Here is a 27,378-nt window from a genome sequence, read left to right as displayed (position 1 = left end):
TCTTCAGACTGAGACATGTTTGAACATGAAAGTGGGTGCTAATATAATTACTCTGGGACCAAAGCTGTAATCTGAGATTGTCTCCAGCCAGACAGGACACATGGTCACCACTATGTTTGTACTTAGGACATAAAATGTATTATATTGGCCGAGCGTGGTGGCTCAAGCCTGTAATCCCAGCACTTTGGGAAGCCGAGGCGGGTGGATCATGAGGTCAAGAGATTGAGACCATCCTCGTCAACATGGTGAAACCCCATCTCTGCTAAAAATACAAAAAATTAGCTGGGCATGGTGGTGTGTGCCTGTAATCCCAGCTACTCAGGAGTCTGAGGCAGGAGAATTGCCTGAACCCAGGAGGCAGAGGTTGTGGTGAGCCGAGATCACGCCATTGCACTCCAGCCTGGGTAACAAGAGCGAAACTTTGTCTCAAAAAAAAAAAAAAATGTATTATAGTCATTTCAGAGGTTGCCCAGCTTTGTCCCTAGCTTTCATGTTCCCATTTCCCCAATCTGTCCTCCACCCAACTTCATCAACTGTCTGAAATATAACTCTTACTACACTGCATTCTTACCCAGAACTCTTCATGGAATCCCTGTGACTGATGGCATCACATTCACTGTCATCCAGGGGCCTTCAAAATCCAGGAGCCTCCACCAGGCACAGTGACTTATGCCTGTAATCTCAGCACTTTGGGAGGTTAAGGTGGGTGGATCTCTAATTCGAGGAGTTCTATACCATCCTGGGCAACATGGTGAAACCCTGTTTCTACAAAAAATACAAAACTTAACTGGGCATGGTGGTGTGAGCCTGTAGTCCCAGCTACTCGGGAAGCTGAGATGGGAGGATTGCTTGAGCCCAGGAGATCAAGGCTGCAGTGAGTTGTGATGGCACCACTGCACTCCAGCCTGGGAGACAGAGCAAGATCCTGTCTCAAAAAAACAAAAACTCAAAACAAAATCAAGTATCCTCCAGCTTTACTTTCTCCTTCCTAACCTCCAGCCCCCCTGACTATCAAGTTTTTCCATCACTGCACCATCTACGTTCCTTGACTATAGCACTCACCTTCCAAAGCCAGCTCAAGCATCACCCGTCAAATGCTCCAGGTCAAGCACTTTCCCTTGGTGTCAAAGATTTACAACAGAAATTTGTGTTAGTCCGTGGGCCATCCATCCTCCTACATTATTGACATGGCCTTCCCTCCCATAAAACAAGTGATTCTAGATTGTGTGAATGTTTGTATATTTGTGTAAGAATATATATAATGGTTTTGAAGTATCAAATCTCAAAAAGAATATTATTTTTGGAGGGTAGGTTTACTAATGTTTTAATTTCTAAAATGTCTACAGAGAATTTGCATCATTTATATAATTCAGGAAAAAAACAATTGTATAGGATAGAACATAAAAAATTCTATTTCTATTCTGTTTGTAGTTTAGTGCATAGTTTCCTAAACATTTTAGTATGCTTATATGTAATGTTTAATTTTTAACACTGGAGTAATTTTATTTATTTATTTATTTATTTTGGAGACAGAGTTTCTCTCTTGTTACCTAGGCCAGAGTGCAATGGTGCAATCTCGGCTCACTGCAACCTCTGCCTCCTGGGATCATGCAATTCTCCTGCCTCAGCCTCCTGATTAGCTGGGATTACAGGCACGCGCCACCATGCCCAGCTAATTTTTGTATTTTTAGTAGAGACGGGGTTTCACCATGTTGACCAGGATGGTCTTGATCTCTTGACCTCGTGATCCATCCCCCTTGGCCTCCCAAAGTGCTGGGATTACAGGCGTGAGTCACTGCGCCCAGCCAATAATTTTAAATGTACAGAAATGTTGGAAGAATAATACACAATTGGCTGGGTACAGTGGTTTATACTTGTAATCCCAGCACTTTGGAAGGTCGATGTGGATGGATCATTTGAGGCCAGGAGTTCGAAGTCAGCCTGGCCAACATGGCAAAACCCTATCACTACAGAAAATACAAAAATTAGCCAGGTGTGGTGGCGTGCATCAGTAGTCCCAGCTGAAGCCCAAGAATCATTTGAACCCAGGAGGTGGAGATTACAGTGAGCTGAGATTATGCCACTGCACTCCAACCTGGGCAACAGTGAGACTGTCTTAAAAAAAAAAAAAAACAGAATAATACAGAAAAGATTTTTAAATGGATGAATTTGACTACATGAAAATTGAACACTTTTGTGCTTCAAGCAACACCAACTAGAAAACAAAAAGACAGCACCCAGAATGGGAGAAAATGTTTGAAATAATATCCCACAACAGTCTAGGATCCAGAATATATTAAGAACATTTAGAATTAAATAAAAAAGACAAATAACCCAGTTAAAAACTGGGCAAAAGATTTGAATAGAAATTTCTTCAAAGAAGATACTCAACTGGGCAATAAGCACATTTTTAAAAAAGCAGGCTGGGCATGGTGGCTCAGGGCTGTGTAACACCAGCACTTTGGAAAGCTGAGGTTGGAGGACTGCTTAAGGCCAGGACTTTGAGACCAGACTAGGCAACATAGCTAACCCATCTCTACAAAAAACAATATTTAATTAGCTGGATGTAGCGGTGTGCATGTGAGGGCCCAGCTCCTTGAGAGGTTGAGGTGTGAGGATTGCTTGATTCCAGGAATTTGAGGCTGCAGGGAGCTATGATTGAGCCACTGTACTCCAGGACAGGAGACAGAGCAAGACCCTGTTTCTTTAAAAAAAAAAAAAAAAAAAAAAAGGCTGGGCGTGGTGGCTCATGCCTGTAATCCCAACAGGAAGGCCAAGGCAGGTGGATCATGAGGTCAGGAGTTCGAGACCAGCCTGGCCAATACGGTGAAACCCCATCTCTACTAAAAATACAATAATTAGATGGGCGTGGTGGTGTGCGCCTGTTGTCCCAGCTACTGTGGAGGCTGAGGCAGGAGAATCACTTGAGCCTGGGAGGCGGAGGTTGCAGTGAGCTGAGATGGTGTCACTGCACTCCAGCCTGGGCAACAGAGTGAGACTCCTTCACAAAAAACAAACATAAAAAGTGGCTTGGTGTGGTAGCTTACATCTATAATCCCAGCACTTTGGGTGACTGTCTGTGGTGGGAGGATCACCTAACCCAGGAGTTCAGGACCAGCTTGGGCAACATGACAGACAACACCCCATCTCTACAAGAAAAAAAAGTTTTTTTTTTCTTCACCGAAAGCAGACACTTGAGGCTGGGCACAGTGGCTCACGCTTGTAATCCCAGCACTTTGGGAGGCTGAGACAAGTGGATCACCTGAGGTTAGGAGTTCAAGACCACCTTGGCCAACATGGAGAAACCCTGTCTTTACTTAGTCGGGTGTGATGGCACATGCCTGTAATCCTAGCTATCCCAGCTACTTGGGAGGATGAAGCAGGAAATTCGCTTAAACCTGGGAGGTGGAGGTTGCAGTGAGCTGAGATCATGCCATTGCACTCCAGCCAGGGCAACAGGAGCAAAACTCCATATCAAAAAAAAGCTGATACTTGAAAAAATTTTAAGAACTAGTAGAGCATAGCGTTGTATGCCTGTAGTCCCAGCTATGATTGCTTGAGCCTAGGAAGTTGAGGTTGCTGTGAGCCCTATTCACGCTATTGCATTCCAGCCTGGGAAACACAGCAAGACCCTGTCTCAAGAAAATAGTAATCATTAATCATAAGGGAAGTGCAAATCAGCCATAAAGAGATACCACTTCACACCCTCTAGGATGGCTGTAATTAAAGGGACAGACAACAAGTGTTGACAAAGATGTGGAGAAGTCAGAACCCTCACACATTCTGGTGGGACTATAAAATGGTGCAGTCATTTTTGGAAAACAGTTTAGCAGCTTCTCAGAAAGTTAAATGATGCTGAGCATGGTGGTTCATGCCTGTAATCCCAACACTTTGGAAGGCCAAGGCAGGTGGATCACCTGAGGTCAGGAGATCAAGACCAGCCTGGCCAACATGGTAAAACCCTGTCTTTACTAAAAATACAAAAATTAGCTGGGTATGATGGTGAATGCCTGTAATCTCAGCTACTCAGGAGGCTGAGGCAGAATCGCTTGAACCCAAGAGGTGGAGGTGGCAGGGAACCAAGATCACACCACTGCACTCCAGCCTGGATAACAGAGCAAGACCCCCTTTCAAAGACAAAACATACAAATTAGCTGGGCATGGTGGCCTGCACCTGTAATCCCAGCTACTTGGAAGGCTAAGGCAGAATAGCTTGAACGTGGGAGGCAGAGATTGCATTGAGGCAAGATTACATCATTGCACTCTAGCCTGGGCAACAGAGCGAGACTCCATCTCGAAAAAAGAAAAAAGAAAAGAAAAAGAAAACCTTGTTGTGCTTTTATTTTAATACTCAATTATTTATGGAAAAATAGATAATACCATTTTGAATTTAGTGTTCACATACAGAATTTCTTTTGCAAGAAAACTTCCACAACTTTTTAAACCTTTAGCTTTATCTTATCTAATTTAAAATAATCCTTTAACCCTAGACAAAAATTTACATTTCCATGCCTTCTTCTAACATTTTACTGAGATTATATGACTATTTGCTAAGATTAAGAGCTATGTTCTGGTCCTTACCAAGTTGTAAAGTAGGCAAGTCAAACCGTTCTCAAAGTCCAAAGAAGTAGTTTGTAACTGTAAAACATTTAACAAACTTAATATCTGTCCCCCATCATTTAGACCACTGTCTACATTTTAACATTTGCATTGTTAAATATTAAAGATTACCAGTAATCTTTTTTAAAATTTTTAATATTTATTTGTTTATTTTTTTTTTTTGAGAGAAGGAAAGAAAAAAAAGAGTGAAGGAGAAGAAGAAAAAGGAAGAAGAAGAGGGAGAGAGAACAGAAATGTTGCTTTATTCTAAAATAAATGGGTATTAATAATGGCCAATCAATATTTCATTTAAACCTATGAGTAGGTGTGATGTGGTATTGACAAGAATGTATATTTTGTGTATTTAAAGTGGAGAGCTCTATAAATATTTATTAAGTTTACTTGTTCTGGATCTGAATTTGAGACTTTGATATCCTTATTAGTTTTCTGTCTCATTGAGTCTAAGTCTCTATGTATTTGGGTGTTAGGATCGTTAGCTCTTGTTGTTGCATTGATCCTTCTACCCCTATATCTTTGTTGCTTTAAAATCTATTTTATCAGATACGAGAATTGCAACTCCTGCTTTTTATTTATTTGTTTATTTTTGCTCTCCATTTGGTTGGCAAATCTTTCTCCATCCCTTTGTTTTGAGTCTTTGTGTATCCTTGCATGTGAAATGGGTCTGGATGTAGCATACAGTTGGGTTTTGGCTGTATCTTTTGATTGGGGGATTTAGTCGATTTAAATTTAGGATTACTGCCATTTGATGTTAACTGGCTGTTTTATCCATTCATTGATGTAAATAAATTCTTCTTTATCTTGATGCTCTTAGCTTTTTGGTATATTTTTAGAAAGGCTAATACTGGTTGTTTCTTTCTATGTGTAATGCTTCTTTCAGAAGCTCTTGTAAAGCAGGCCTGGTGGTAAAAGATTTTATTTTTCCTTCAGTTGTGAAGCTTAGTTTGGCTGGATATGAAATTCTGGCCTGAAAGTTCTGTTCTTTAAGGATGTTGAATATTGGCCCCCACTGTCTTCTGGCTTGTAGAGTTTCTGCTGAGAGATCTGCTGTAAGTCTGATACGCTTGCCTTTGTGGGTAACCTGACCTTTCCCTCTGGCTGCCCTTAGTATTTTCTCCTTCATTTCAACCCTGGTGAATCTAACGATTATGTGCCTTGGGGTTGCTCTTCTTGAGGAATATCTTTGTGGTGTTCTCTGTATTACCTGGGGTTGAATATTGTCCTGCTTTGCTAGTTTAGGAAAATTTTCCTGAATAATATCCTGAAGAATATTTTCCAGCTTGGATTCATTCTCTCCGTCGCATTCAGGTACACCTATCAAACGTAAATTAGGTCTTTTCACATAGTCCAACATTTCTTGGAGGCTTTCCTCATTCCTTTTTATTCTTTTTTCTCTGATCTTGTCTTCTCATTTTATTTCATTAAGTTGGACTTCGACCTCTGATATCCTTTCTTCTGCTTGAACAATTCGAGTGTTTAAACCTGTGCATACTTCTCGGAGTTCCTGTATTGTATTCTTCAGTTCTATTAATTCACTTATATTCCTCTCTAAGTTGTCTAGTCTCAGGATTTCGTCAAACCTTTTTTCAAAGTTCTTAGTTTCTGTACATTGGGCTACAACATGTTCTTTTAACTCACAGAAGTTTCTTATTATCCATCTTCTGAAGCCTGATTCTGTCAATGGAATGCACTCATTCTCCATGAAGCCTTGTTCCCTTGTTGATGAGGAACTGTGATCTTCTGTAGAGGGAGAGGCATTCTGATTTTGAGTATTCTCAGCCTTTTTACACTGGTTTCTTCCCATCATTGTAAATTTATCCACCTGTCGTCTTTGTAATTACCAACTTTCAAATTAGGTTTCTGAGTGGACGTCCAAGTTGTTAATTCCCAGGGCCGAAATATGAGCAACGCACTGTGCCGGCCACAACAGCGGCGTTAAGACTGATGGTGCTTTTCTGCCCGGGAATCTCTAGTCTGGCTTCCTTGTTGAGTCCATAATAGGCGACTCTGCCTTCCCAGAGCTCCAAACGTCGGTCAGAAGGGGAACCAGTCCCGTTTACTCTGCACCAAGAGCTGCGGTGCCGAGGTGCCAGCAAAACCGCTGCGCCGGCCACAAGAGTCACGCTGGCTACCCATTTGGCTCCTCCACTGGGAATCTTCTGCTCTGTGAGCGACCAAAATTTGTCTGAAAGTGTGGTGTCCTCTCATTTTCTGCGCTTTCACTGGGAGCTGCAATCCTGAGATGTTAGCGATCAGCCATTTTGGATCGTTCCCTATTTATTTATTTTTTTGAGACGGAGTTTCGCTCTTGTTACCCAGGCTGGAGTGCAATGGTGCGATCTCGGCTCACCACAACCGCTGCCTCCTGGGTTCAAGCAATTCTCCTGCCTCAGCCTCCCGAGTAGCTGGGACTACAGGTGCGCACCACCATGCCCAGCTACTTTTTGTATTTTTAGTAGAGACGGGGTTTCACCTTGTTGACCAGGATGGTCTCGATTTCTTGACCTTGTGATCCACTTGCCTCAGCCTCCCAAAGTGCTGGGATTATAGGGGTGAGCCACTGCACCTGGCAGTTTTTTATTTTTTTTTAAGAGATGGGTTTTCACCATGTTAATCAGGGTTGTCTTGAATGCCTGACCTCAAGTGATCCACCCACCTCAGCCTCCCAAAGTGCCGGGATTACAGGTGTGAGCCACCGTGCCTGGCCTTACCAGTCATCTTTAAGACTGTTTTTATTTCTCAAAGATTAATGTCACGTGAACTAAAAGGCATTACAGCTTTTATTTTTCCTTCAAAAATATTTTATCAAAGCACTTGTTTTCCTTTAGGCCAATTAACTAGAGCTGTCTTTTTTTTTTTTAAATGGGGTTTTGCTCTTGTTGCCCAGGCTGAAGTGCAATGGTGTGATCTCGACTCACAGCAACTTCCACCTCCCGGGTTCAAGTGATTCTCCTGCTTCAGCCTCCTGAGCAGCTGGGATTATAGGCATGTGCTACCATGCCTGGCTAATTTTGTATTTTTAGTAGAGATGGGGTTTCTCCATGTTGGCCAGGTTGGTCTCGAACTCCCAACCTCAGGTGATCCACCAGCCTCAGCCTCCCAAAGTTCTGGGATTACAGGCGTGAGCCATTGCGCCCCCACCAGAGCTCTCTTTTTTTAATAGACATCATGCACAATACACATAACCGCACAGACAAACAGAAGCAGATCCAAACTCCATTACAAGATTTTCTGTTTGTCAATCTCCTAATTGGACTATTGGCCTCCAAGTGGGGCCCTTTAACATCAGGGCTAGAAAAGCATGCCATTTCTGCGGCCCAATAAATGGGTATAGCTGGAAGACAAAAACAGATTCTGAGAGGGACCTATCTGCTTTTAATTCCTAGGTTTTCATGAGGAAAACAGAGGTTTCTCCCAAAATGGAATGCATAGCAAATTTTCTATTCTTCTCAAGGAGTCCCAGGCCATCAGAAATTATCTTGGGGCATCTCATGCATGCATTAAGGGTAGCAAGACAAAATAGAGAAAAGGAATTCAGTCAACTGAGAAAAAAAAACCTTTTTCCAGAAAGAGAAGATCCAAGAAGAGAAAAACAAAAAGACTTTAAAAATATAACTATAACGCCAGGCACATTGGCTCATGCCTGTAATCCCAGCACTTTGGGAGGCTGAGGTGGGTGGATCACCTGAAGTCAGGAGTTCGAGACCAGCCTGACCAACATGGTGAAAACTCATCTTGTCTTTTTAAAAAAAAATTAAAAATACACACACACACACACACACACACACACCTATAACTTGGATATCCACTTTTTTTGTTGTTTTTGAGACAGAGTCTTACTCTGTTGCCCAGGCTGGAGTACAATGGTGTGATCTCAGCTCACTGCAACCTCTGTCTCCCAGGTTCAAGCGATTCTCCTGCCTCAGCCTCCCAAGTAGCTGGGACTACGGGTGTGTGCCACCACACCCAGCTAATTTTTTTTTGTATTTTTAGAAGAGATGGAGTTTCACTATGTTGGCCAGGCTAGTCTTGAACTCATGACCTCAGGTGATCTTCCCACCTCAACCTCCCAAAGTGCTGGGATTGCAGGCATAAGTTACTGTACTCAGCCAGGATATCCACTCCCCACCCTGCCCCCACTTTTTAAAAAATTTTTTGGCTGTAAGTTTATTCAATGCAAAATCATCCTCTCCAGTTTACTGAGATGGCTGACCGTGTCCATGACCAAATCCACCTCTAAACTGGAATTTGGTTGCTAACCCACCCCCAGCCTCGACTTTCTTGTCAGCACCAGGGAGCACAGCACTCTGTCTGTAGGTATCTCTGTTGGCTTCCCGTCTTGTGAGTCTTGCAGGTCACTCACCCTCCATACCTTTAGGCTAAGGCCTGCCAGTCACTGGACAACTTCAGTTTATGGTGGCAGGCACAATCTCTCAGGGCAGATGAAGGTAATCACAGAGATACTGGATACCCTCATTGGTAAGGCACCAGTAGAAACGTCTCCAGGCAAACTGTTCCTGCATGTAGCCTCAGGACTTGAGAGACTGCATGGCCTTCATTACATGAAGGTTGGGCACATTCTTGTCTGCCAGTTCCAGGTGCTTAGGCATGTGGACGTCCTTCTTGGCCACCATGACTCCCTCCTTAAAAAGGAGCTCATAAATGACAATCTTTTTTTCTTAGGCATCACCATCTCGGTGGCTTTAGGGCCTGAGGCCAGACGGATATCCACTTTTAATTAAGCTAAGTGCTTTTTAAGAAAATCCTTTTGGGGGGGCCTGGGTGCAGTGGCTCATGCCTGTAACCCAGCACTCTGGGAGGCCAAAGTGGGCAGATCACTTGAGGTCAGGAGTTCAAGACCAGACTGGCCAACGCGGTGAAATGCTATCTCTACTAAAAATACAAAAATTAGCTGGAAATCACTTGAACCCAGGAGGCAGAGGTTGCAGTGAGCTGAGATCACACCACTGCACTCCAGCCTGGGTGACAGAGCAAGACTCCATCTCAAAAAATTTTTGTTGCCCAGGCTGGAGTGCAGTGGTGTGATCTCTGCTCACTAAAATCTTGGCTTGTTGGGTTCAAATGATTCTCCTGCCTCAACCTCCTGAGTAGCTGGGATTATAGGCACCCATCACCACACCCAACTAATTTTTGTATTTTTAGTAGAGACAGGGTTTTGCTGTGTTGCCCAGGATGGTCTAGAACTCCTGGCCTCAAGTGATCCTCTCATTTCAGCCTCCCAAAGTGCTGAGATTACAGGCATGAGCCACTGTGACCAGCTGTGGATTTTTTTTTTTTTTTTGCTTGTTTTGTTTTTTTTTTGAGATGGAGTCTCGCTTTGTTGCCCAAGCTGGCACTGCAGCCTCCACCTTCTGGATTCAAGCAATCCTCTCTCCTCAGCTTCCCCGCCAATTTTTTATTTTTTTGTAGAGACAGGGTCTTACTATGTTGTGGGAATTATAGAGGGCTGCAGCAAAGTTTGCACTGACCAGTTTGCTGAGCTGGCTTTAACAGCAGGCCTTTGGAGTCCTAGACCTGCATCCCATCCTAAGGTACCCCTCTTTCTGACAGAACCATACAGAGAGACATGCAGAGCTCACCAAATTGGCTATAGCTTAAGACCAGCCTTACAAATCCTTTTTTATTAATTAAAACTTTACAGATAATACAAACAGTGATCCTGTTATTCCCTTTCCAGTTTATACAGGGAGAGGGAGGCCAAAATCATGACTGGTTAAAGAAACAAAAAACAAAAAAAACTCCTACCCTTTTGTTGATCTGTCAGGCTTCTGGGTTCTCTTCCCACTGAGCTCAATCCCAAGCCAACCAGTTTAAGGTCTGGGAAATTAGCTTCTCCCAATTTGGTGGATACATCCCAGGAGAGCATCCTGTAGCATGGGGACACAACCACCCATCTGTAAAGAGAAGACAGAGGAGGAGAAAGGAATAAGAAGGCATTTATTCAAAGGAGCCCCAGGACTCAGGATGCATTCAAAAGATGAATGGCTACTCATCTACAAAGAGGGGAGCAAGGCATCCCTGGTACCCTTCTCTTCCTAGCGAATACCTGGGGTACGTGAGGGAGAGAAAGCAAGACATCCCTCTTTCTTTTGTCCTTATATCCCTGAGTCCCAGCAACCATGACAGAGTGCTGCCCATGGGTGTCAAAGTGGCTTTCACCCATGTTAATGGGGAGGGTAGGGAGTGGGATTATCTGCTCTTACTTGCATATGCCCTATCTCCTCTGCTGTCAATAGCCTTTGCATTCTCTAGACGTCATTTATGCTGTGGATACTAGCATGACCTTTATCTATGAAACAAGAGGCTTAGTTTGATCAGCAGAAATTAGTCATGCTTACCAGCGCTGTGCCTTTTAACTTCTGTTATCCTGTGCCTCTGGATCCCTCAGATACAGCTTTCTTTCCTAGGACTTTGACGAGAAGCTTGGAATTGAGTTTGGGACAAAATAACTGTCCCAGGATGTTGCATGGACTCCTTATCATAAGCTTAATGCTAAGCTGAAGCCGTGGAATTGAGTCCTTCTCCAAAAAAGGAGACAAAAGGATGTTTTGTGAGTTGGGATCCTGGCCGAGTAAAACATCTTCTAAAAGTAAAAAAGCCTCTGGCATAGAGAAGCCCCCTCTACTTGCAGGGCTGTGTTACTAGGTTGTTGCAAGAGCAATCACAGTCCTCGCCATTCTAAGGAATTGCAAAAACTGCAACTACTTTTGCACCAGCCTACCAACTCCTGACCTGGTAGAGAAAAGGAAAAGAAAAACAGTTTAAATGCAGGGCTGTGTTAACTCCTGACAGGATGGAGAAAAGAAAAAGATGCCTGGGGAACAAACCTCTTATTCTTATGCAAATGAGTTTCTCCAACAGAGAAACTTTTAATTGCCGTTTCTACCCTGGGGTTTGGACTGAGCTGGACCCCTCAGCCTGAGGAGGGGAAGACTGTATGGTCCATGGAACACTGGCCAGCCAGCTTCAGCCAATTGCACAGGTCCCTTGGGCCATGAGTCCCAGCCCCAGCTGGGAGGGGCAGAGGGCAGGGAGCCACCACTTGCTTGTCCATCCCATACATGCACCTGCAGCCAATGGGGTGGGATGGAACACCCCCAATATTGTGAAAGAAAAGATAGGTGCCATCACAGTCCTGCAAGAACAAGGAAAATGCCATAGAAAATGCTGGGCTGGACCAAGGCTGACATTCCCGACTTCTGAGAGTGATGGGGTAAGGGGGTGCAGTTTCCTCTATCCTCAGAAGAAGTCTGAGGACAATAAGGTGTGGAAAGGAAAGGGACACGTATTTTTTTGGTTTGCCTTTTACCCTCCCCTCCTCAAGTCCCTGTATGGGCCACCAACATGATGCAAGATTTTTTGCTCTTTAGCTCCACTAAAATCTGGGAAAAATTAGGCACACAGACACATTGGAAGGTGAAGAGAGTAGAATTTATTAAAAGAAAGCTCTTGGCCGGGCGTGGTAGCTCACGCCTATAATCCCAGCACTTTGGGAGGCCGAGGCGGGTGGATCACGAGGTCAAGAGATCGAGACCATCCTGGTCAACAAGGTGAAACCCCGTCTCTATTAAAAATACAAAAATTAGCTGGGCATGGTGGCGCATGCCTGTAGTCCCAGCTATTCAGGAGGCTGAGGCAGGAAAATTGCCTGAACCCAGAAGGTGGAGGTTGCGGTGAGCCGAGATCGCGCCATTGCACTCCAGCCTGGATAACAAGAGTGAAACTCCGTCTCAAAAAATAAATAAATAAATAAAATAGGCCAGGCATGAGCCACCACTTTGGGAGGCCAAGGCAGGCAGATCACTTGAGGGTAGGAATTCGAGACCAGCCTGGTCAACATGGTAAAAACCTGTCTCTACTAAAAATACAAAAATTAGCTGGGTGTGGTGGCATGTACCTCTGTAGTCTCAGCTAATCAGGAAGCAGAGGCAGGAGAACCACTTGAATTAAGGAGGCAGAGGTTGCAGTGAGAGGATCATGCCACTGCACTCCAGCCTGGGCAACAGAGAGAGATTCCATCTCAAAAATAAGTAAAATAAAATAAACATTCAAAAGCCAAAAAACAGAGAATCTTGAAAGTGTGAAGAGAGAAATTATTCATCATATTTAACGGCTCTTTAATAAGATTATCAGCAGATTACTCACCAGAAACTTTTAAGGATAGCAGGCAGTAGGGTGATAAATTTAAAGTGCTTAAAGAAAAATAATTGTCAACCAAGAATCTTATATCTAGCAAATTGTCCTTCAAAAGTGTGGGAGAGGCTGGACATGGTAGCTCACACCTGTAATCCCAGTACTTTGGGAGGCTGAGGTGGGCAGATCACTTGAGGTTAGGAGTTCGAGACCACTCTGGCCAACATGATGAAACCTGATCTCTACTAAAAATACAAAAATTAGCTGGGCATGGTGGCACACACCTATAATCCCAGCTACATGGGAGGCTGAGGCAAGAGAATTGCTTGAACCCAGGAGGTGGAGGCTGTAATGAGCCGGGCACAGTGGCTCACACCTATAATCCCAGCACTTTGGGAGGCCAAGACGGGTGGATCACAAGGTCAAGAGATCGAGACCATCCTGGTCAACATGGTGAAACCCCGTCTCTACTAAAAATACAAAAATTAGCTGGGCATGGTGGCACGTGCTTGTAGTCCCAGCTACTCGGGATACTCCTGAGGCAGGAGAATTGCTTGAACCCAGGAGGCAGTGGTTGCGGTGAGCCGAGATTGTGCCATTGCACTCCAGCCTGGGTAACAAGAGCGAAACTCCGTCTCAAAAAAAAAAAAAAAAAGACTGTCTCAAAAAAAAAGGAAAAGAAAAATAGTGAAAGAGAAATTAAGACATTTACAGAAAAACAAAAGCTGAGGGAATTCATTACCACTAGACTGGTCCTGCAAGAAATCCTGATGGGAGTCACACAAATTGCTACAAAATTAACATTAAAGAATAAATACATAAAAGGAAAGACATCCTCTGTGATGAATTAGAAGATAATATTGTTAAGAGGTTACTATTACCCAAAGTGATCTGCAGATACAGTGTAATCTCTATCAAAACCTCAATGCATTTTTGCGGAAATGGAAAGCCCATTCTAAAGTTCATATGGAATCTGAAGGGATTCTGAATAGCCAAAACAATTTTAAAAAGAACAAAGCTGGAGGACTTATACTTCCTGATTTTGGATTCTTGCTCTTCTGCCCAGGCTGGAGTGCAGTGGCTCAGTCTCAGCTCACTGCAGCCTCTGCCTCCTGGGTTCACACAATTCTCCTGCCTCAGCCTCCTGAGTAGCTGGGATTACAGGCGTGCACCACCACACCCAGCTAATTTTTGTATTTTCAGTAGAGACGAGGTTTTTACCATGTTGGCCAGGCTTGTCTCAAACTCCTGACCTCAAGTGATTCACCTTCCTCGGCCTCCCAAAGTGCTGGGATTACAGGTGTGAGCCACCTTGCCTGGCTGGTCAAATTTACTTATAGTGCTGTTCAGGCCCTCTATTTCCTTGTGGTTCTTCTGTCTGATTGTCCTATTATTGAAAGTGGGGTATTGAAGTTTCCAACTATTATTGTAGAAGTCTATATTTTTTTGCTTTAATTATGTCAATGTTAGCTTCATATATTTTGGGGATCTTTCGTTTGGTGCATATCATTGTTATGTCTTCATAGTGAATTGACTCTTATCAATATGTAATGCCCTTTTTATTTATTTATTTTTATGAGAAAGAGTCTTGCTATGTCATCCAGGCTGGAGTGCAGTGGTGAAATCTTGGCTCACTGCATCTTCAGCCTCCCAGGTTCAAGAGATCCTCCCACCTCAGCCTCCTGAGTAGCTGGGACTACAGGTATGCACCACCACACCTGGCTAATTGTGTTTAGTTTTTTAGGGATGAGGTCTTACTATGTTGCCCAGGCTGATCTCAAACTCCTGGGCTCAAGTGATCTCCCTGCCTTAGCCTCTAAAATGTTGGGATTAAAGGGCTGTCATGTGAGCCACCATGCTGGGACTTAAAAAAAAATTTTTTTAGTGTAAATTTTTTTTCTTTTCTTTTCTTTTTCTTTCTTTCTTCTTCTTTTTTTTTAATCTTACAGGCTTATAGTGTAAATTTTTAATAAAAAAGTGGGACCAGGCATGGTGGTTCACATATGTAATCCCAGCACTTTGGGAGGTCGAGGCAGGTGATAACTTCAGCCCAGAAGTTTGAGAACAGCCTGGGCACCATGGGAAAACCCTGTCTCTACAAAATAAATAAATAAATAAATAAATAATTAGCCAGACCTGGTGGCACATGCCTGTAGTACCAGTTACTTGGGAGTCTGAGGTGGGAGAATCACTTTGAACTGGGAAGTTGAGGCTGCAGTGGGCCATGATTGCACTACTGCACTCCAGCCTGGGCAACAGAGATCCTGTCTCAGAAATAAATAAATAAATAAATATGAAAAGAAAAAGACTAGTTCTCACTATGTTGCCCAGGCTAGTCTTGAACTCCTGGCCTCAAGTGATATTTATGCCTTGGCCTCCTGAAGTGCTAGGATTATAGGTGTGAGCCACAATGCCCAGTCTACAATTTCCTTATATGTCTCTTATAACAGGGTGTCTATTTTTTTTAATTGTTCTTAGAGACAGAAGTTTTTTTTAGACAGAGTTTCACTCTTGTCACCCAGGCTTGAGTGTAGTGGTGCAATCTCGGCTTACTGCCACTTCTGCCTCCTGGGTTCAAGTGATCCTCCTACCTCAGCCTCCCTCTAGTAGCTGGGACTACAGGTGCATGCCACCACACCCAGCTAATTTTTGTATTTTTAGTAGACACAGGGTTTCACCATGTTGGCCAGAATGATCTCAATCTCTTGGTCTGTGACCCGCCCACCTTGGCCTCTTAAAGTTCTGCGATTATAGGGGTGAGCCACCATGCCCAGCCAAGATAGGCTGCCTAGGCTTGTCTCAAACTCCTGGGTTTAAGGGATCTTCCTGCCTCAATCTCTTGAGTAGCTTAGCCTACAGGCATATGCCACCACTCAGTACTTGTAACAGGTTTTGACTTAAAGTCTGTTTTGTCTGATATTAGTATAGCCAATCTAGTTCTCTTTTAATTACTATTTGCTTGGAATGTCTTTTTCCATACTTCTACTTTCCATTTATTTGTGTCTTTAGATCTAAAGTGAGTCTCTTAGAGACAGCATACATTTGAATTGTGATTTTTAAAATCCATTTGCCAGTCTCTGCCTTTTGTTTGGACAGCTTAATCCATTTACATTTAAAGTAATTACTGATAAATTTACTACTGCCATTTTGCTGTTTATTTTTCATATGTCTTATAGTATTTTTGTTCCTCACTTCTTTGAAATAACACAAAAGAAGACATACCGCTTTCTTTTGTGTTCAGCTGACTTTTTGTAGTGATTTCCTTCTCATATATACTTATCTGTGTATTCTGCAGACATTTTCTTTGTGGTTACCATGGGGATTACATATAAGATCCTAAAGTTGTAACAATCTAATTTGAATTTACACCAATTTAATTTCAATTATATATAAAAACTACCTCTTTTGCCAACTCATACCATTCTGTACTCTTCATGTTATTGATCTTACAATATATTGTATATCCAATACTGTAGATTTAAAATTTATAATTACTTTTTTTTTTTTGAGACAGAGTTTCACTCTTGTTACCCAGGCCAGAGTGCAATGGCGCGATCTCGGCTCACCGCAATCTCCGCCTCCTAGGTTCAGGCAATTCTCCTGCCTCAGCCTCCTGAGTAGCTGGGATTACAGGCACGCGCCACCATGCCCAGCTAATTTTTTGTATTTGTAGTAGAGACGCGGTTTCACCATGTTGACCAGGATGGTCTCGATCTCTTGACCTTATGATCCACCCGCCTCGACCTCCCAAAGTGTTGGGATTACAGGCGTGAGCCACCGCACCCGGCCTTTGGCCGTCTTTTAAGTCTTGTTGAAAATAAAATGTGGAGTTACAAACCAAAATTAAAGAATACTGCTTTTATATTTGACTGAGTGTTTCTCTTTAGCGGACATCTTTGCATCTCATGCTGCAGCAAGTTACTGTCTAGCATCCTTTCATTACAATTTGAAGGACTCCCTTAACTGTTTCTTATACGGTAGGTAATGTATAAATAAGGTCTGTTCTGTTCCTTGTTGTTCAAAGGCGCAGAGGAGGGGGATCTGGGAAATAGGCTGCTACCTGCTGAGGACCAAGTCAGCCACCACACCAGTGAACAGATCCAGAATGGAAGGTAAAAAACCCCGCAACACTTCCCTAATGTTGTGAAGGTGGCTTTTTCTTGCTTGAGTGTTTGCTTAGTTGCTATAGTTGACTTCCAGAATGCCTACAAAGTTGGTTCAGGCAGCTTCTAGTATTCTCCTTGTTTTCATAGGGAAGGGAGAGCTTGGAGCTTCCTAGTCTACCAGCTTTCGAAAATACTGTTCAATGGGTTCTTTTGTAATTTTTTTTTCTTTTTAAATAAGATGAGGTTTCACTATGTTGGCCAGGATGGTCTCAATCTCTTGACCTTGTGATCCGCCTGCCTCAGCTTCTCAAAGTGCTGGGATTACAGGCGTGAGCCACTAGGCCTGGCTTGTAAATTTTTTGTTTTTAGACAAAGTCTCATTCTGTTGCCCAGGCTGGAGTGCAATGGCCTAATCTCAGCTCACTGCAACGTCCACCTCCCAGATTCAACCTATTCTCCTGCCACCTAATTTTTTATGTTTTTAGTAGAGACAGGGTTTTACCATATTGGCCAGGCTGGTCTCAAACTCCTGACCTCGTGATCTGCCTGCATTGGTCTCCCAAAGTGCTGAGATTACAGGCATCAGCCACCGTACCTGGACCTTTTTTTCTTTTCTTTTCTTTTTTTTTTTTTTGAGACAGTCTTATTCTGTCACCCAGGCTGGAGGGCAGTGGTGATTTTTAGCTCACTGCAACCTCTGCCTCCCAGATTCAAGCCATTCTCCTGCCTCAGCCTCCCCAGTAGCTGGGACTACAGGTGCATGCCGCCACACGCAACTAATTTTTGTATTTTTAGTAGAGTTGGGGTTTCAGCATGTTGGCCAGGCTGTCTGGAACTCCTGATCTCAAGTGATCCACCCACCGGCCTCCCAAAGTGCTGGGATTACAGGCTTGAACCACCATACCTAGCCTAAAATACTGGTTTTTAACCCATGAAATTGGCAATGATTTTGAAAAATTGTAAATTTATACAGTGTTTTGGAAAACTAGCACTATCTGTGTGGGTGATTTTGCTGGAAAGACAATCTGTACATGTGTGTGTTTATATATATTGTGTCTGTATATTTATGTATCTGTATATATGTGTACAGGTATATGTATAAATGTTTATATGTGTATTTTGTATTTATATATGTGTATATGTATATTAGTGTGTATGTCTATGTATATGTGCAGGTATACACATACACAGAGTATATATGCATCAGAAGAGCCTGAAGATACTGATAACCTATTGAGCTAGAAATTCTACTCTTCAAAATTTGGTATAAGAAAATGATCATTGGTGTTTATGGGATGTTTTGGCTATAAGGATATTTATTGATCACATTCCTTATAATAACGAAATCCTGGCAGCAATATTTATGTCCGGGGTTCATTAAACATGGTGGTCCAACCATACAGTGGGATGCTAAAATTCATGTTAAGTGTAGGGGCCATGGAAAAGTTTCCCCTTGCCCTCTGAAGGTTTACTGAAAAATCAACTCACAAAAAGGAGATTAACTGGAGGAAAGGCAAACAAATTTTATTAATGCGTACACAGGGAGAATTACAGAATGATTTCCCACCACTCAATAGGGTTCAGAAGCTTATGGACCATCTTGGCAAAACAACGTATGGGAGTGAGAAAGAGGAATTCTTTTGAGGGGCAATAAAGGATTACTAGGGAGGAGGAATGGATGAGGGCACAGAGATGAAGGTCTCTTCAGGTGTGGTTACATTCTTGGTCTTACAAGGAGGGCAGAACCACAGTTGTTTTCCTTAGAGGGTCTGGACTTTAGGCAGTAAAGACATCTTGTGTTTTGGGAGAAACCAGTGGAGAGGGAGGTCAGAAAGACCTGAGGCTTCTTCAGTTCAGCATGTAAAAGTGCCATATATTTGGGGGTTATTGGTTTCTGAACCCCAACATTAAGAAGGAGATTTTATGTCAGTAAATATGTATTACTTATTTTAAAAAGAATGCTTATTTCAGGAGTTCAAGACCAGCCTGGCCAACATGGTGAAACCCTGTCTCTTCTAAAAATACAAAAATTAGCTGGGCATGATGGTGAGTGCCTGTAGTCCCAGCTACTGGGAGGCTGAGGCAGGAGAATTGCTTGAACCTGGGAGGTGGAAGTTGCAGTGAGCCAAGATCTTGCCATTGCCCTCTTAAGACCCTATCTCAAAAAGAGAGAAAAAAAAAAAAAAAGCTCAAAGCTCTTTTAGTCTGATCTCCTTCATTTCATTACTCCCTTGAATCAGACATTTAGGATTTAGAATTTCCCACTCTTCAAACTCTTCCTAACCCTGGTCCTCCTGGATTTGTTCTTATTTTGGGTGTCATAAGTTCTCGCGGCTTCACTTATCAGCTCCCATTTACAGAGCATTAATTATCTTCTGAACTCAAGGCAGCAGTTACGAATTTCTTTACTGAAAGAGGCTCAGAAACACTGAATGGATTCTCCCAGGAGGAAAAGGGACCATGATTCACACAATGTTAACATTTAAAAAGTTACAAATGGTTACAAATACTAACTCATTTAATCTTCACAGAGAAGAAGGGACTTATTTTAGCCTTAATTTTCAAATAAGAAACTGTGGCTCTGGAAAGGTTCTATCATGTTGGGGCTCCTAGAGCTGGTAATTGGTGGAGCCCAGATTCCAATACAGGTATTCTGGCTTCAGAGCTAAGGTTGGTTGGTTTTAAATCACATCAAAGGACACTTCAGTGCCACAGAGCTAAGGTTTCAATCACTGCTTTGCTGTCTTGTATTCTTATTAGTAGTAAACATTTTAAAATAGCGGTTGTTAATGATATTTTATTTTTAAAAATAAGCTGGGAGCGGGGCAGGCAGGGGGTCCTCTCAGTATGTTGCTCAGGCTGATCTTGAACTCCTGGGCCCAAGCGATCCTCCTGTCTCCGCCTCCCAAAGTGGTGGGATTACAGGCATGAGCCACTGTGTCCGACCAATGATATTTAATGTAACACCAAAAATGCTATTAACAATGATTTACATTGTCCAGAGCTTTTTATTAAGCATTTTCACTTAGATCATTTTTGGAAACTCATTTTGCAGAGACAAAAACTGAAGCTCCAAAATCTACCTGCCTAAGGACTCATAAACTCGCAGGAGAAGCTGTGAAGCCTCACTGGAGGAACTGCAGACTTATTTTTACTTAGTAACACAATGTAAAGAATAATAAAATTGCTTTGCATTGCTTAGAGCTTCACAATGCCACTTTACACATATTTTACGATAGGTACAGTCTCAGCGAGGCCAGCAAGTGTCCAACACAACACTGCAAGTAAGAAGTAGGAAAGTTATTGTTTTGCTTAATAATAACGCCTTAAACAGGGCTAAAGAAAAGGCTTGTCTTACAGAAATTAAACTCCAATAGAGAAGTGTGGACTTCAGTAAGGCCCTGGGGCTGTTTTGTGGCCTGAGGGCAGGTTATCCTGCAGCTTTGGCACCGCCCGGCGAGTTCCGGCCTCCGCGCACCTGGGCAGGTGGGCGTTGGGCGGGCTCCGGGCTGCGGGCGGACCTGGGCCACCCCGCCCCGGCCACCCCCGGGCTGCTCCGAGAGGACCCCGGGCCCACCACACCCCACCTCCATCCCTGGAGCGCGTCCCGGAGCGGGCGGGCGGCCGGCGGGCCAGGCCCCTCCCCGGCGCCGAGCCGCGGCCGCGCGGAGGAAGCGGAGGAGGCGGGAGCGGAGACCTCGCTGCGCTCATGGCGTCGCCCGGGTGAGTGCCGTCTCGCAGGCCCCGCGCCCCCGCGGCTGCCGGCAGGAACGGGAGCGGGACCCGGAGCGGCTCCGGCCTACCGGATCCGGTCTCGGACGCGGCCTGCACCCGGCCAGGGGCGCCCCCGCCCGCCAGGCCCTTTGGGCCCACGGCCCGTTCGCGCCGACCTTGGGCGGACGCGGCCGGGCTGGCGTGGGGGGCGGGCGGGCGCCCCGGCCGAGGACAGCGGCCCCCCGGGGTGCGGGGTTTCGGGTACGCGGGCCTAGTGGATCCGGGGAGGGCGAGAGGCCCGGAGGCGCTGAGGGGCAGAGGGAGCGAGGGCCCGGCGAGCGGCTGGGGAACCAGGGTTCGGGTCCTTGCCGCGGCCCGGGGCAACCCGCGGAGGCCTGGAAAGGCTTCACTCCGGCGCCTGGCATGTCTGTTCCTGGGTTTTAAACTTGCTCGCGTTGGGAGTGGACGCTTGTTTGCCGCGTCGTTGAGACGTACCCAGAATGTCAGTATCGGGGCAGATGCAGACCCTTTGCTGAGAGCCCGAGAGCCACTCCGGGATCTCCTTGGTCGGGGCCGGTGCCTAACGGCCTGCCTTGGGGTGCCTGCGCTTATTCTGATACTACCTCTTTTCAACTTTTTTGTTTAAAATGTTGTTCCTTTTAGGAAATGATGGTGACACATAGTTTGTAATTTTTGAAAAAAAAATTCTCACTTGGCAAACTAAAACCTCAGTAATTCATTATTTATTATCTTTTTGTTTTAGTAATTTTACTAGTGCCGAAATCTGGGAATGACAGTCCAACATGTTCATTTTACAGAGAAGGAAATTAGGCTCAAGGTCATCTCTTTAGTTGTTAAAATTCTTCTTTGACTGTTATCTGTCATTCAGAGGGTTTTGGACCTAGTGGCTGTGCTAGCATTCAGAGTGCATCTTTACAGTTCCCAAAGAGCTTCACAGGTGTGTGTTGAGGGGCGGGGGCGGGGGGGACATGGTGCTGTGTGGCGGGATCATGGATATTGTGCCTCCTCTAGAGGAGGCATGAGCCATGCCCTGGGGTGTTTTGGCTCAGTACAGTGGACCTGAGTGAAGCAAGCTGAATTTGAATCTCGCCTGCTGTCTTTCTAGGCTTTGGGGCAGTGGTCATTTCCGGGACCAGGACTTTTCATTGCCAGCTGAGTACCCAGCACTTTGAGCTCATAAATAGAGTACGCAGGGAACCATCCCTGCGAAGGCCAGGCTGATTGACCTAGGGGTTCAAGGTCCTGCAGCATTCCTTTCCCACTTGTCAGGAAAGGGTGAGGTAGAGCCTCCTGGAGGCGACAGGAGGGTGGCTGAACCTGTTTGGGACTACCCTGAATGAAGCTTTTTAAAAAAAATCGTGGTGCATTTGGTGCCCAAGTACACTGCTTTGTAGACATGGGTCAGAGCTGGACTTCATGCTGCACTGGTATTTCTGTGAGCCAATAGGGCTTATGCTGTATCCCTGTAGTTGGTGATGTTTGATATTTGCGGTTCTAATTATTTGCGTGACCCCCATGAATCTACAGTTTGTAATCTGTAATTTTCTGAGGGGTATCCATCGTAAAAGCTGAGGTCTCAAAACCTTTAGTATACAAGTCATGCACCACATAATGACAATGGAGGACTACATGATACAGTGGTCCCATGCACAAATACTTATCATTGTGTTAGTTGCCTATTCATACTGTAACATGCTGTACAAGTTTGTAGCCAAAGAGCAACAGGCTGTACCATGTATAGCCTAGGTGCATAGTTCGCCCTATCATGTAGGTTTGTGTTCGCACAAGGACCAAATTGCCAAACGACACATTTCTCAGAATGTATCCCTATTGTTAAGTGACACCTGACTGGTGCTTTATTTCATTTGGTGGGGAAAACTATGCACATTATGTACATTGCCAGACATAGCTCCTAAGTGTCTACTTCTACAGGCTTCCCTGGTAGATCAGAGTCTAGCTAGGAAGACAGTGCTTCCTGAGACCCTGAGGGTTGTCTCAGTCTGCCAGCTTGCAAACATTAAAGCTACGGCACTAGGTGGGAAGGGAGTGATGATCCGGCCTGGGTGAGTCATAGAGGAATCTCCAAATTGATGCTTTTACTAAGTGACAGTCTCCATGAATTGGGAAGGAAAGAAGAAATGCTTACCATTTTTGAGGACCTTATGAATGTGTCAGGCATTGTGCTAAATATTTGAGAAATGCCCCGCCCACGGCCCAGTGAGTTTAGAGCTAAGTGGAGACAAGTCCAGAGGATGAGACTGGGACCAGACCATGGGGGACCTGACCCCCTTTGTGGACTCACTGCCCACCACTTGCTGAAGGTAAATGACATGATTTGCACTGGTGGAGCTTTCAGAGAATCCACGTCACAGCAGTATAGAGGTCGCAGAAAGGGCACAAGACATGGAGCGGCTCATGCTACCATCTGCCCTCTCTTGAACTGGCCTCACTCAACAGCCCATCTCTTGTCTCTGCCCCTTGTCTGGCTGTCTCACAGCTGCCTAGGTCTTTCTTGTCTGTCAACTCCTCTGCCTGCTCTTTCACTGTTGCAGTTTTCTTGGGCTCTATAATTCGTCTCTGCTACTAGCCCCAACACATGTTCTCTGCGTGGTCACATCTGTTTTAGTGGCTTTAACTGTTGTCTGAATCAGAGGTTCTTAACCTAGGCTCCATGATTCATGGATGGGCTTCTGGGGGGTCCCTTTGTTCTCTGAAATTGTATGCAGCATTGGGAGTCTTATGTAATTTTCCTGGGAGCAAGGTCTGTAGCTTTCAACAGATTTTCAAAGGGGCTCTTACCTTAACAGTGTTACAACTATGCATCCTGAATTTCCAGATTTTCATTTCCAGCTATACTAGATACAGCTCCTCACGTTTCTTTAACCTGGGTTGCCTGTGTGAAGTCTGTATTTTTCAAATTGTTACTGATGGAGAATTTGAAAAACACAAAATAAAGATCAAGCGTAATAGGCTTTTCATAGACCACCGATCTTAAAATCTTTTTTTTTTGGTCTGCTTGCTGGGGGAAAAAGTCTTAAAAAGATTTTAAATAGTCACTTATTCTTACCAGAGAGACAGCTTTACAGAAACAGCTAGTGTCCCTCCTCTCTCCCATCCGAGTTTGGTGGGTGCCCTGACAGATGTTTTCCTTGCATTTGCATACTGAGATTGTTCCTTGCTCTGTTTTTACGGAAATGCTATCATACTGTTCTGCAGCTTGCTTTATTTGCCCAACAATATGGCTTGAAATTCTTTCCATGCCAGAACAAGGAACAGATCCACATACATTTGTTTTTTTGTTTTACCTGCATTTTTTCTCTCTTTTTTTTTTTTAAATTGCCATGAGGGCTCACTCTATTGCCTAGTTTGATCTAATAGTGGTGAGGGTCTCACTATATTGTCTAGGTTGATCTTAAACTTCTGGGCTCAAGCCATCCTCCTGTCTCGGCCTCCCAAATAGCTGGAACTACAAGCACATCACACAGTTCCCAGTCTACCTGCATTTTGACAGATATATAATATTCCATGGCATGGTTATATTATTCAGTTAAGGATGTTCCCGATTTTCTCTAAGATAATGCTGCCCATCTGTGTCTCTGGATATATAGAGTATATGCAAAGACTTGGACTGCATGAGCAGAGGGCTTTCCTATTGTTTTTTGTCTTTCCTGCCTGTTTTAACTTGATGCTGCCAAATGATCCTCTTAAATGGTTTACCACCTTCCCCACCACCACCAGATTTTGAGGGTTCTCTATACCTCCCAACACATGGTAATATCATACATGAAAAGTTTTGCCTGTCTGATGGAATAATTGAGTCAAGAAATAGGATGCTACTGGCATCTTTGTTTACCCCCCCACCTTTTTTTTTTTTTGAGATGGAGTCTCACTCTGTCTCCCAGGCTGGAGTGCAGTGGCGCGATCTCAGCTCAGTGCAACCTCCACCTCCCAGGTTCAAGCTGTTCTGCCTCTGCCTCCCAAAGTGCTAAGATTACAGGCATGAGCCACTGTGCCCAGCCTTATCTGGTCTTTAGAGATAGAAACTTCATCCCTGACCCCTATATTCCCTTAAAAATACTCAGTTTGGGCCGGGCGTGGTGGCTCAAGCCTGTAATCCCAGCACTTTGGGAGGCCAAGGCGGGTGGATCACGAGGTCAAGAGATCGAGACCATCCTGGTCAACATGGTGAAACCCGTCTCTACTAAAAATACAAAAAATTAGCTGGGCACGGTGGCGTGTGCCTGTAATCTCAGCTACTCAGGAGGCTGAGGCCGGAGAATTGCTTGAACCCAGGAGGCGGAGGTTGCGGTGAGCCGAGATCACGCCATTGCACTCAGGCCTGGGTAACAAGAGCGAAACTCCATCTCAAAAAAAAAAAGAAAAAGAAAAGAAATACTCTGTTTCTTTGATTCAGTTGGTAATAGCAAGTGAATAATAGTTGATCTCCATAAGTAAACTCCTACTCCTCAGCTCTTTATTTCAGAAAATACGGTCCCTGTCTGGCCAGGAGAAATGGAGTGAGACCTTCCCTAGAAGGGAGGAGCTTGGGCAGAGAATGGGTGGGAGGATCTGTGGGTTCTGAGTGGGGCTATGGAGAATGCTTGCCTGTATAGAGGTGGGACTCATGGTAGTGGATGAGGTAACTGAGTGATTGAAACCCAGGAATGTGTGGCTAATTGGAGTAGAGGAGAAGCGGTCACTGGACAGCAAACCCAAGGCCAGTGGTTCCTCCCTGGACTGATTCCTTGCCTGTGGAGGGAGGGCGCATGCACCTTGGCCTTTTTCTGCCCCTCCTCTTCCCCCTCCTCTTCCCTCTCCTCCTCCCTCTCCACCATCCTCTCCTACCTCTTCCCCTCCCCCATCCCTTTTCTCCTCCCTTTTCTCTTCCTTCTTTGCTGTCTTCCTTCTCCATTTCTCCTCTTCACTCCTCTTCTTTCCTCTCCACCCCTCCTCCTTCCTCCCCTTCGAGCTCCTCAGGACCTTCCCCCATCCCACTGTTCCTTTACACATTCAGCTGCAGACCTCATCCACCCTCCTGGCTATGCCTCTCAGGAACATCTCAGCCCCTGGGAATTGTCAAGGAATCATCTATCTTGGTAGCTGAAAGCACCCTCATTAACATCCATTGGCCGTCAAAAGTACCTTTACTTTTTACCTTTGGTCTTCACTATCCAGGAAGATTTTCTGTCACCACTGTTATTTTGTGGGAAGGGAAGAAGCGCTCAGCATTCCCACTGGCGACCCATCCTGGTCTGAATGGGCTAGGCCACAGCCCCAGATCTCACAGGCCCTCTACACTGGGTGAAAGATGGGTCCTCTGGCCACGCTGTGGGAAGGAAAGGAAGGGGGCCCCGTAAACCATACTTTGAGAAGGAAGCATTAAGAACTCAAATGTATCTTTGCTCTTGGGAGAAGTCTAGGGAACTCTTAATCTTGCTCAGTAGCTGCTGTGACTTCTGCAGAAGGGACGTAGATTTGTCAGCAGGACTGAGACTTTGTATTGGCTCTCTGCCCACGAACGTGGGATTGCCGAACAAGCCAGCAACCCCCCAGAGTGTTCCCCACACTGGACATATGGGAGAACTATAGCAGGGGTTGAAAAGGTCAGAGTGTCCCTGGTTCTTCAGGGCAGCTCTCCAAACACTCACCTGCCCATGGGTGGCAGAGTGCACCAGGACTTCATTGGATGCAACAGCCATGTGGTTGACCTCTCCATGGGGATGGACCCAAGAGCCCACCCACCCCAGCTCAGGGAAGGGCTCTCACCTAGAAACACAAATAGCAGGGACTTTTCAGTCCTAGAAAATGTTCTTTTAAATTTAGATTCTGCCCACTTCCAACAAGTGTGCCGTCAGACCCTATTCTAAATGCCGCTGCATATGTTAAGTTATTCAATCTTCACAGCAACCTATTCAATAAGTACTTTTATCCCTATTTTACAGAAGTGGGCTCCTAGGCTTGGCTAGGCAGTTTAAGATAAAATGCAAAATGGCCCAATTCAGGATTATTACAGTTGGTTTAAATTTCATGGCTGAGGCACAAACAAAAGTGTTGGATTCTGTAGTTTTTGTTGTGATTACAGAGCACGTGTAGCATCTTCCAGAACCTTCTGATAAAGCTAAAGTAAGGATAGGCTCACATGGCTCACACAGTAAGAAGCTGTATTGACAGAGCGGACAATACTTTCAATTATGGCTTAACAAAAAAGCGCCTGAACATGGAATAACTTAGAAGAGCTATTTATTTATTTATTTATTTATTTTTATTTTTATTTTTTTGAGACGGAGTTTCGCTTTTGTTACCCAGGCTGGAGTGCAATGGTGTGATCTCGGCTCACTGCAACCTCTGCCTCCTGGGTTCAAGCAATTCTCTTGCCTCAGCCTCCCGAGTAGCTGGGACTACAGGGACGCGCCACCATGCCCAGCTAATTTTTGTATTTTTTGTTTGCTTGTTTGTTTTTTTGAGACGGAGTTTCACTCTTGTTACCCAGGCTGGAGTGCAATGGCGTGATCTCGGCTCACCATTACCTCCGCCTCCTGGGTTCAGACAATTCTCCTGCCTGAGCCTCCTGAGTAGCTGGGATTACAGGCACGCGCCGCCGTGCCCAGCTAATTTTTTGTATTTTTAGTAGAGACGGGGTTTCACCATGTTGACCAGGATGGTCTCGATCTCTTGACCTCGTGATCCACCCGCCTTGGCCTCCCAAAGTGTTGGGATTATAAGTGTGAGCCACCGCGCCCGGCCAGAAGAGCTCTTTTTTTTAAAG

The 27,378-nt window shown here is 44.6% G+C and overlaps 1 protein-coding gene and 1 pseudogene across 4 annotated transcripts in view; one reads left to right on the top strand and one right to left on the bottom strand.

Moving 5' to 3' along the window:
* The window catches only part of URGCP (upregulator of cell proliferation), a 56,858-nt gene that overhangs the window by 1,263 nt on the left and 28,217 nt on the right, over positions 1–27,378 (top strand). For 3 of the 4 annotated variants that reach the window (XM_002751365.6, XM_009002102.5, XM_002751364.6), the window contains exon 1: positions 20,537–20,600. In XM_002751365.6, coding sequence (XP_002751411.1) covers positions 20,587–20,600 — 14 coding nt within the window. In that variant the 5' untranslated portion in view covers positions 20,537–20,586. Of the gene's footprint in view, positions 1–16,795; positions 16,884–20,536; positions 20,601–27,378 lie in introns of those variants that run through there. The other variant, XM_054237021.2, reaches the window with a different exon arrangement.
* Positions 8,814–20,588, bottom strand: LOC108592958 (small ribosomal subunit protein eS10 pseudogene; annotated as a pseudogene).

This window comes from Callithrix jacchus, chromosome 11, assembly GCF_049354715.1.
Source record: "Callithrix jacchus isolate 240 chromosome 11, calJac240_pri, whole genome shotgun sequence".
NCBI lineage: Eukaryota > Metazoa > Chordata > Mammalia > Primates > Cebidae > Callithrix > Callithrix jacchus.
Note: the sequence above shows the minus strand (reverse complement) of the source record. Positions and strands in the feature narration are given on the sequence as shown.